The sequence below is a fragment of the Elephantulus edwardii genome, unplaced genomic scaffold (genome assembly GCF_000299155.1).
Source record: "Elephantulus edwardii isolate Elephantulus edwardi_28Jun2011 unplaced genomic scaffold, EleEdw1.0 scaffold00238, whole genome shotgun sequence".
NCBI lineage: Eukaryota > Metazoa > Chordata > Mammalia > Macroscelidea > Macroscelididae > Elephantulus > Elephantulus edwardii.
In genome coordinates, this window is record NW_006399988.1 from 970,114 (window position 1) to 981,511 (window position 11,398).

Consider the following 11,398-nt stretch of genomic DNA (forward strand, 5'->3'; position numbering starts at 1 on the left):
CATTTTATTATTTTGTGTGTGTGTGCGTGTACTGTCAAATCAGATCTGACTGGTACAGGAGGAGATTGCCCCTCCTTCCCCAGCACAGCATCTGGTGGATTTGAACCGTGTTCCTCTGGGATTGTAGTGCAGCTTCTTGCCTGATACTATAGATTTCATTTCCTCTGATTCTGTTATCATGTTACCTCCATCATTTCTTAATCAAGTTATCTGTGTCTTCTCCTTTTTTTTCTTTGGTTAAGTTTCCCAATGGTTTATGGTTTGCCAATTTTATTCACCCTTTTGGAAAACCAACTTCTGGTGTTATTTGATGGTTTCAATTGTTTTTCTGTTTTCTGTCTTATTTATTTCAGCTCTTACAATTTTCTTTCTTCTAGAGGCTGTTGGGTTTGATTGTTTTTCCATTTGATGAAGGTGTTGAGTTAGATCATTAATTGTGCTTCTTACTTCATTTTTTATGTGTTCGCCTATTGCTGTGAACTGCCTGCCAAGGACTGCCTCAGCTGCACCCTAGAGGTTTTGGTATGTTGTATTTTCATTTTCATTTGTGTCAAGGAAATTTTTATTTCCTTCTTTATTTCTTCTATAGCCCAATCATGTTCTAGCAGGGTTTTTATTTAGGTTCTATGTTGATGGTTTTATTAGCTGTATCCCCTTGGGATTTTTAGTTTTATGGCATTGTGATCTGAGAAGATACTTTGTATTATTTCAGTGTTTTTGTTTGTTGAGATTTGCCTTATGTCTTAATAGGTGATAAATTCTGGAGAATGTACCATGTACACTTGAGAAGAAAGTGAATTGTGTTTTAGTTGGGTGCAATGCTCAGAATATATACACAAGATTGAGTGTAGTTTAAGTCTTTTGCACTTTTCTTTTGAGTTGACCTATCTTTTGGTGAGAGTGGTGTGTTAAAGTCTCCTACTACTATTGTGGTGCTGTTTCTTTACTCAGTTCTGTTAACAGATGTTTTATGTATTTAGCAGGTCTATGATTTGGTGCATTGATGTTGACCAATGTTATGTCTTCTTGATCTACTCTGCCTTTAATCATTATGTCATGCCCTTCCTTATCTTTTATGGTGATTTTCATTCTGAAGTCTATTTTATCAGAGATTAATATTGCCGCTTCTGCCTTTTTGTGGATGCCATTTGCTTGGTAATTTTTTTTTTCATAGCCTTTGTTTTAGTCTAACTTTCTCTTTGTTTATTAGATGTAGCTCTTCTAGACAATATATTGATGAACATTGCGTTTTTATCCATTCTGCTACTCTTGTTCTCTTGATTCATGCATTTAGTCCATTAAGTGTGATTATTGGCAGGCCAGGGTTTGTTTTTTGTTTTTTAAAAATAAATTTTAAAAATGTATTACCTGTGCAGCCTTTGTTCTGGACTCCTGTCATGATAATAATACCTAATCACATATCCCTTTTAAACAGTTTTCTACCTCATCTGTTTAAATGCAGTATACATTATTTATCCCATCTTTCTCAGTCTCCCCCCAACCCCGATGTCAGTCCTGTTTTACAACATTGGCACCATGCAATATTTGTCCTTTTGTGACTGAGATATTTCACTCAGCATAATGTCCTCCAGGGTTACCCATTTTGAATAATATTGCATGAGTTCCTTGTTTTTCAGTGCAGCGTAGTATTCCATTGTGTGAATATACCACAGCTTCTCTATCCATTCATTTGTTGATGGGGACAGGCCAGGTTTTATCATTACCATTTTGCTGTGTTTCTTTTGTTGTTGTTTCTTGTTACTATGCTTCATCCACTTTCCTTTGGTGTCTCTGTGTGAAAAACATCCATTAAAATACTTGTGGGTATTCTTACTTTTCTGCAAAGGATGTGATTTCTCCTTTATATTTTATGGAGAGCTTTGCTGGGTACAGAATCCTGGGTTAGCAATTGTTGTCTTTCAACTTTCTGTACATGCCATCCCATTGTCTTATTGCCCACATGTTGTCTGCTGAAAAATCAGAACTTAATCTGTTTTTTTTTTCCTTATTTGGCACCTCTAAGTTATTCCCTTTATTTGTGGTTTCCTTTGTTTCTTCCATCATTTGTACTTTTATTCGTAGTTGTTCTAAGGTCTCCATATGAACATATATCATATGCCTTCTTGACTCTTCTGACTTTTTAACTCTGGGATAATCTCTGCTTTTTTTTTTTTTTTTTTTGAGAAGGCTTAATTTGTTTTCTCACAGTGTTTGAAGCTACCTGTTGATTTCTTGACATTATGTGAAGTTTTTCTTGCTAAGTGTCAGATCATTTCTGTTGTATCTGTATAAGTTCTTGTAGGTTCTTGCCTTTATAATGTTACTAAGTGTTGCCACATTAAACTGTGATGATCTACTCACTCCACTGTAAGTCCTTGTGGGGAAAATTTGCCTTTCCTAAAGTCCTTGAGATTCTCTCCATTCTTCAGTGCAGCACTATGGAAATCTCGACTTGAAGTAGTTCCCTGAAACCAACTCTATAGGCCTCCTTCATATATGAAGTGGCTGAATGGTGTGAAACCATATGCTCTACTCAAGCATTTTTCTCATGCACGTTTTCTCCTGAAGTTTAGTGTCTTCCTTTGTCTCTGGAATGTCACGAGATTAGAGATAAGGTAGCTCAAGCAGATTGAGTGCAGGGAGTCTCAAGTCAGCCCTCCCTCTCTCTCAATCTCAAAGATAACTATAAAAAAATCCCTTCCCTATGCCTGAAGTTCTATATCTGTATACTGAAGTCTCTTGTCCTCTTTGGCCCCAGGGATGGACCCACAGCCATGGAGGCAGGGACTCCCATATGGAGGGACCTACAACTCCAGGAATGGCTAAGTCTTCTCTTTCCACAAGCAATGGAGAGTGCTTGCTCTCAGCACAGAGTCTTGTGTTTGGGTTTTTTTTTTTCTTTTCCCCTCAACTTTTCTCCTACAGCTTAGTGTGCTCCTTTGTCTCTGGTATGGTAGGAGATCAAGACAACCCACTTGGGCCACCTGTATGCAGAGGCTCACAGGTCAGCCTTCTGTCACTTAAGAGCCAAGAAAATTGTTCCTTCTTCCCAAAGTTTTACACACTAAAGTCTCTTGTCTTGTGTGGCCCCTGGGATGGCCCAGCAGCCATGAAAGCAATGATCCCTAGATGGAAGGAACTACAACCCAGGGATGCTTCAGTCTTGTCTCCCCTGATCCTAATAGGTTTGAATTTTGTTGAGTTTTTCCTGCCTTCTCTATCCACCCACAGATATCCCACAAAGACTTTGGTGCCAGAAGTTGAAGCACATTTCTGAAATGCTCAGACCAGTAGTTGAAGGCCAGACCCATGGGTAAGAAAAATATGACCATTCTTAAATCTGTTTCATACATTGTTTCTCTTGAACTTTACCTTTTGAGCAGGCCATTACTGATCTGTGACCCTTACCTAACAGATGAGCCCTGTCACCAACACTAAGTGCAGCAAGTGAAAGCAGACTAGGTTAAAAAGATTAAATTGGTATATATTTGTTATAAAACCTTCTAAATAATATCTGACTTTAGATTTTTTAAAAAAAAAAAAAGAACATACCCATGCATAATAATCAAAACATCAAACAATAGGTAAAAAATGTCACCTATCTGTTGGGAATCTGTGGTCTCTCTGCCCCTAATCTTCTCCATCTCTCTTAGAAGTGAAGTTTAAACTTTGTTTGCACATTAAGGATGAAATGTTCTCTGCTTATTTATATTATTTTCCAGTAATCATTTGACCAAAATTATAAGTCCATTGTAATGTAAATGAACCTGTAGTATTGTACAGTTGTTGTTACTTCCCATCAAGCCAGCCTCTGATCCCTGACAACCTTCATGGACAAAGTCATTTGAATTTGGTAATCCACTGGTTTTTTACTGACTGATTTTTCAGAAATAGATTGCTGACCTTTTTCCTGGACTGTATTAGTCTGGAGGCTCAAGTACCCTCTTACATTTGTTATTTCCCTATGTTGTTGTTGTTGTTATGTGCCATCGAGTCGCTTGCAACTCATAGTGACCCTATGTACAAAAGCTCTAAACGCTGTTCTATCCTGTGCCAACCTAGCCATCTCAAACACATTTATTCCCACCTCTCTGGTCACAGAATCGATCCATCTCATCAAAGGTCTTCCTCTCCTTCGCCACCCCTCCACTCTGCCAAACATGATATCCCTCTGCAAGGACCAGTCCCTCCTTGCAACATGCCCAAAGTATGTCAGACGAAGCTTCAAAATCCTTGACTCCAGGGAACATTCTGGCTTCACCCTCTCCAGGACAAACCTATTTGTTCTCCTAGAAGTCCATGGTATATTCAACACTCTTCTCCAGCACCACAGCTCAAAGGCATCAATTCTCTATCAACCCTAGTCACTGTCCAACTCTTCAATGCATAGCACGTAATTGCAAAGATTATAGCCCGGATTAGGTGCACCTTAGTCTCCAGTATGACATCGTTGCTCTTCAGTACTCTTGAGAGGTCCCTCACAGCTGACTTTTCCAATGCAATTCGTCTTTTGATTTCCTGGCTGCTGTTACCAAGAGAGTTGACCATGGAGCCAAGTAAACTAAAACTGTTAACTATCTCAATCTCTTCACCATCCATACTATGCTGCCAATTGGCCCAGTGGTTAGAATCTTTGTTTTCTTGATGTTGAGCTTCAGTCTATATAGGAGGCTGCAGCAAGCGCTTCAGGTCCTCCTCAGTTTCAGCAAGCAGAGTTGTGTCATCTGCATAACGCAGGTTGTTGATGGCTCTTCCACCAATCCTGATGCCACATTCCTCCTCATGTAGCCCAGCATCTCAGATGATCTGTTCTGCATACAGATTGAAAAAGTATGGAGACAGAATAAATCCCTGACGAACCCCCTTCTTGATTTTGAACCATGTAGTGTCTCCTTGCTCTGTTCTGACAACTGCCTCTTGGTCCGAGTATAAGTTTCACATTAGCACAATCAAATGTTCTGGGATTCCCTTTCTTCTCAGAGTCAGCCACAGCTTATTGTGATCCACACAATCAAAAGCATTTGCATAATCAATGAAGCACAGATAGACATTCTTCTAGTATTCTTTGCTTTCTGCTAAGATCCATCTGACATTAGCTATAATATCCCTAGTACTACAACCTCTTCTAAATCCAGCCTGCACATCTGTGCAGTTTTTGGATAATTTTCAGCAGAATCTTGCTTACATGTGATACTCATGATATTGTTCGATAATTTCCACACTCTGTTGGGTCAAATACCGATCTTTTCTAGTCAATGGGCCAGCTGGCTGTTCTCCAGATTTCTTGGCACAACTTAGTGAGCACATCCAGGTCAGTGTCTCTCTGTTGAAATATGTCAGTTGGTATGCCGTCAACTCCTGGAGCCTTGTTTTTTGCCAATTCCTTCAGAGCAATTTGAACTTCCTCTTTCATCACCATAGGCTCTTGCTCATATGTCATTTCATGAAATTCTTCTGTGTCAGCCAAATCCTTCTGATACAGTGACTCTGTGTATTCCTTCCATCTTCTCTTGATACTTCCTGGATCATTTAATATTCTGCCCAAAGTATCCTTAAGTATTGCCACCCGTGGCTTGAATTTGTTTTTCAGCTCCTTCAGCTTAAGAAACGCTGAGCAGTCCAGCCCTTTTGATTTTCTGACTCCAGCTCTCTGTACATTTCATTATAGTATCTTGCTTCGTTGTCCCGGGCTGCCTTTTGAAATTTTCTGCTCAGCTCTTTGATTTCTTGGTTTCTTCCTTTACCTTTGGCTTCTCGGTGCTCTAATGCAATATTCAGAGTCTCATCTGACATCCACCTTGGTCTTTTCTTCTTTTTCAGCCTTTGTAATAATCTTTTGCATTCTTCATGGACGATTTTCTTGATATCCTCCCAGAGCTCATTTGGTCTACGCTCATTGGTGCTCAAGGCCTCAAACCTGTTCCTGAGATGGTTTTGAAATTCGAGTGGGATAGACTTAAGATCAAATTTTGGTTCCCATGGACTTGATTTAATTTTCCTCAACTTCAGCTATAAGCATTCAAATTTAGAGATTTCAGAGTTGTTTGTGGGAAGCTGTGGTGGTGTAGATCACAGGAAGTTGTGGTGCTAATGGAAAGGTGATGCTTCCCCATTGGTTCAAATCTACCAGAGGCTCATGAGAGAAAGATGAAGTCTTTCTTGCCATTTACAACCTTGGGAAACCTGCTGGAGGGTCAGTTGTGTTTCAACAGCAACAAGTTTTAGAGTTTTTAAATTTTTAAAAAAATAACAGCCTTTTAGCCTAACTTCCCTGGTTCTAAAATATAAATATTTTATTCATTTTCTATACTAGTCTGCCATCTTCATGCATTACTATTACCCTGTTCCCCTATTGGAATAATTTCCAATCTCTTCACTGAGCCCACACACAGTGTTCTTATTTCCATGATAATTTCTGGTGCCAATGACTCATTCCACTTCCCAAGATTCTTAACAGCAGAGGATAGACAAAAAGAACAGTCAAGCCAATGGGGATAAGAGTGTTGCTTCTGTTGACACCCCTAGCACCTGTCACCTTCATACACCACATTTCTGGTCATCTCTGCTGGAGAGTATACTGTAGACTCAAAGCCTAATGGGACTGGTATTCCTGCCTTAACCAGTCTCTGGGGTCCACTGTGGGAGGGGTTTTCTGCCCACAGACTCAGGCTCAGTCAGCCAAGGACCACTCTCACACTCAGTTACTTTTAGGAAACAGGGAGAATATCCAGGCCCATCTTTGCAGGCCTTGAACCTGATATAGGCCAGATTTCAACATGGAAGCAAGGAGTAGGTGAGCCCACTGCTCACTCATCTCTCCCAGGAGTCCCAGGCGAAGATACAGCAGAGCCCTTATTTTTGCATTGGAATGCCATAGCCCAGCCTTACTGTAATGCAGCCCACACAACCTGGATCTCTGGCTTGCTAAGTTAGTTGCTCTCACTCTTAGTGACAAAGGATTAAGGCAAATACTCTCTTCCTTAAATCTTTTTCTCACTATTTTCTCAATATAGATTTGAGAGGATTTAGCTACCTATTCTCAAGGAGGACTTAACTAGCAGGAAAGCAGTAACCCAGGGAGGTGAGGACAGGAATTCCCTGGACCAAGCAAACAAATGAGGTATCAGATTTCAGCAAAGACAGAGCCATTGCAGCTTGGAACCCTCCTATGTCAGCCACAGCCCCTGTTTCAGATGGAAAATTCCTAACTAAGCTGATGGCACATCTTGCCCTTCTCTGTTTACCCCAAACAGCCTGGAGCAAAGCACTCGGAGATCCAATTAGGTGGAAACTTCTCTTCTGCATTGCTAAATGACAGGGTATCTCTATATAATATTAATTGCAGCAGGTTTAACTTTTCAGCATTGACGTATAGATGATGACAATAAAGAATACAGTGTTGTTGCTGTTAGTTGCCATGGATCGCCATGTATAGGGGTCCTATGAAAACTGTTTTTCTGAACCTTGCCCTATTCTGTGCATTCCTCACCACCTCCATCCCCTGCCCTATCTTCACCATCCCCATCCCTTACCCCGTCCTTTGCCATCATCACCAGCTCTATCACTTGCCCCATTTTACTCCATCCTCACCATCTCCATCATGCATAAGGCCATTGTTACAGTTACCATGCCAATCCATTTTGTTAAAATTACCTCATAAAAAAATGCCTAAATACAAAAATACCAAACACAACCTTTTGTCAAGTCCAGGACTTTGAACACCCTAGTTGGGCAATCTATAAGAATTACCTGGGGGGTCTTATTAAAATGTAGATTCTGATTAAGTGTATCCGTGATGGAATTGCAAATTTTCAGTAGGAGCTCTAACCAGAATGAACTGATTCAGTGCCAGTCTGGTCTGAAAGGAAGTATTTGTTTCTGCTTGAACCTAACTTGTCCCCTCCTTGCCTTGTGTTGAAGGGGAGAGGCAGCAGGCCCCTTGGCCTCAAGATGAACTCTGAGCACTACTCTTCTTGGCTGTGAAGCCAGGTTGGAGACTTCATCTCCACCAAGCCCAGGGTTCAGGCCATGCAGGAGATGGGGCAGTGCTTCTCTAGGGCTCACTTTTTAGCATCCATAGGCCAGAGCCTTGCTCTCTCAGGGTCTGTGCTCAGTGAGACTCCTGGATGTCCAGATTTCACTGTTCACCAGCCCCAGACCTGAGTTAGGGAGTGGTGATCTTGAAGAAGAATCCCTTTGGATAATCTGTAATGAGTACAATAGACATTGTGCATCACATACCTGATTTGCCTGCTTTGCATGTGTGGTTCAGTGGGTAAATATGGTTTAAGCTTACCTTCACAAACATTTGAGATGCTTTAAGAACAATGAGAGAAAAAGAAATCAATTTGTTGCTACTATGGTTTTGTTTCTGTTCCAGATCCTGTGGAGATATCTTTGAGAGCTGGTTTTTGTTCATTCACTTTGGTGGATGGGCTGATATTGCAATTGAACAGTTGCTGATGTCAGAAGCTGACCCATCAGAGGCCCTGCTGTGGCTCCTAGCTTTTGCCTCCAGCCCTTATGACCAGAGTCAACAGAGAGTACAAACCATGGTGAGTGGTTTGGGGTGTGAGGGTTCTGCTTCCTCTCAAGAAGGGGCTCTGTCATGAATCTGGTCCTGAGAGAATCCTAGCCTCACAGCGCTTGTCAGCCACAGTAGATGCTATAACAGCATGTCTGCATGGGTGACATGCAAACCATGCTGGATCTGCTCAGACTTTCCCCTGCCTTCTGAAAGATTTCGTGCTTAGCTGTCAGGCCTTCCTGCTTTCACAAGCATACCAACTGGGCATATTGCCTCAGGGGCTATCCTGCTGGGTTGTATGGGACTTTTGGGACTCTTAACCCAGAGTGGTACAGCAGCCTGGCCATGATTCCCCTAGTCATTTTTTGTTGGGTTGTTTGGTTGGGTTTTTTTTTAATTTTTTTTTTTTTTTTCATTTTAATTGTGATCCAGGTTGCTCTTTGGAGGCAAGGATTCTGGGGCTTCATTTGACATATTTTGGACATGTTGTAAGGAGGGACAGGACTTTGGAGAGGGACTTCGTGCTTGGGAGGGTGTAGGGATGGTGCAAGAGAGGAAGACCCTCTATGAGGTGGATTGATTCAGGGGTAATTGGGATGAGTGTGTCAGAGGCAATGAGATTGGCACAGGATAGAGCAGGCTTTAGAGCTGTTGTACATAGGGTCTCTATGAGTGGCAAGCGACTCGACGGCACATAACAACAACAACAATTATGATCTTAATGAAAGTTTACAGAAAAGTTAGATTTTCATTCATTCATCGTTGCAGATTTTACCCCCGCTCCTTCCCCCAGTTCACTTTTTTAAAAATATTCATTCATTGTTGGACAATTACCTCTTCCTATGCCCCCAGTCCTCATTTAAATGTACCTCTTATTCTGGACTGTTGTCATACGTATAATGCCTAATAATATATGGCAGAGGCTTGGTTTACAACGCTGGTTAAACTTTGCTTCTGAAAAAGAACTTTGCCATTTCCTGAATAATAACAGTTCAACAAGGGCCTGGTACTTGTCTATGACATGGACAGTTACTATTTTGTGTGGATTATAATAGTTACATGAAGCAATGTTTTGACTAAAGTTATTGTCCCTTCCTTTGCAAATATATATTTGCCAGCTTTTGAAATTTCAACTGCCAGTGCTTTCTACTGATTTTAGTAATTTAAAGAAACAAGTTTTATTATGTATGGGACAGTACTCATATTTGTTTTACATTTTCCATTACTTGAAAACATCAGACAATAATATAAATAAATGTGTATATTGTACTTGCTTAATGAGTTTGCTTGGCTCCATGGTCAACACTCTTGGCACCAGCAGCCAGGAAATAAAAAAATGTATTGCGATGGGAAAGTCTGCTGTTAGGGACCTCTCTAAAGTACTCAAGAGCAACGGTGTCTCTCTGGAGACTAAGGTCCACCTGATACAGGCCATGGTTTTTGCAGTCACTTGTTATTTATCAGAGAGTTGGACAATGACTAGGGAGGATAGAAGGAGAATTGATGCCTTTGAGCTGTGGTGCTGGTGAAGAGTATTGAATGTACCATGGACTGCCAAGAAAACAAACAGATTCATCGTAGAGAGGGTTAAACCAGGCTACTCCTTGGAGGCAAGGATTCTGGGGCTTCGTCTGACATACTTTGGACATGTTGTAAGGAGAGACAGGTCTTTAGAGAGGAACATCATGCTGGGTAGAGTAGAGGGACAGCGCAGGAGGGGAAGACCCTCTGTGAGGTGGATTGATTCAGTGACTGGGGTAATCGGGATGAGTGTGTCAGAGGCAATGTGTTTGGCACAGGATAGAGCAGGGTTTAGGGCTGTTTTACATAGGGTCGCTATGAGTCGCAAACAACTCGACAGCACATAACAACAACAATAAGTTTCATATCAAGGAAAAGGAAATGCATTTTAGTAAATTGAAATTGGTAGTAATTTATTTGGAATAAAAAAGAGAATGTTTCTTAAAAGAAATTCTCATAATCTGTGTGTTTTCCTGTGGAGTAATTTTAATGCAAACTAGTTCACAGGTGCCAAAATATGACCTTAAGTCATCTCAAGACCACATTAGAGGCATTGAACACCAGTGTCAGTTTGAAGACTAAGGTGTGCCTGATTCAGGCTATGGTCTTCTCAGTCACCTACTATGTGCCAGAGAGCTGGTCAGTGAATAAGGATGAGAGGAGAAGAATTGATGCCTCTGAGCTTTCATGTTAGAGTTTTTAACATTTCATGGACTACCAAACGAACAAATAGATATGTTTTAAAAAGTGAGCCAGAGTGCTCCTTGGAGGCAAAGATGAAAAAACATTTTCATTCTTTGGACATGTAACTAGGCAAGCCCATTCCTTGGAAAAGAGCATCATGCTTGAAAAAATGTAGCATCAGAAGTAACCCCCACCCCCATATGAGATGGATTGATGTGATGACTTCAGCAATGAGCTCTAATGTGTCAGAGATGATGAGGATGGCACAGAATAGGAAAGGGTTCAGGTCAGCTGCTCATAGGGTCAATATGAGCCATGCTGGACTTGATGGCACCTAACAACAACATATGTGAGTTTGGTGGCCTGGTGGTAAGAAGCTGCCTGCAATTCCAAAGGCACATGACACAGTTCAAATCCACCAGCTACTCTGCAGGAGAAGGATGAGTAATTTCCTTTGCGATTTACTGCCTCTGAAAACTTGCCAGAAGGTCAGCTATAAGTTGGTTCTGATTCAATGGCATGCCACAACAACATAAGTGTGTTCGCTTCAACAATTTAGATCCTCCCAGAGGAGCCGTGGATGAGCATTAACATTACTGGTAAGTATATTCATTTTCTCCTGGACACAGAGCCTACTAATTGGTCCTAAAAGCCTTCTGAGGTCCC

At 41.1% G+C, this 11,398-nt stretch overlaps 1 protein-coding gene across 1 annotated transcript in view; it reads left to right on the top strand.

Annotated features, from left to right (window-relative positions):
• Positions 1-11,398, top strand: part of FANCC (Fanconi anemia, complementation group C) — a 388,004-nt gene that overhangs the window by 358,678 nt on the left and 17,928 nt on the right. Inside the window, exons 11-12 of the mRNA XM_006898875.1 lie at positions 3,232-3,313; positions 8,381-8,555. Coding sequence (XP_006898937.1) covers positions 3,232-3,313; positions 8,381-8,555 — 257 coding nt within the window. The remainder of the gene's footprint in view (positions 1-3,231; positions 3,314-8,380; positions 8,556-11,398) is intronic.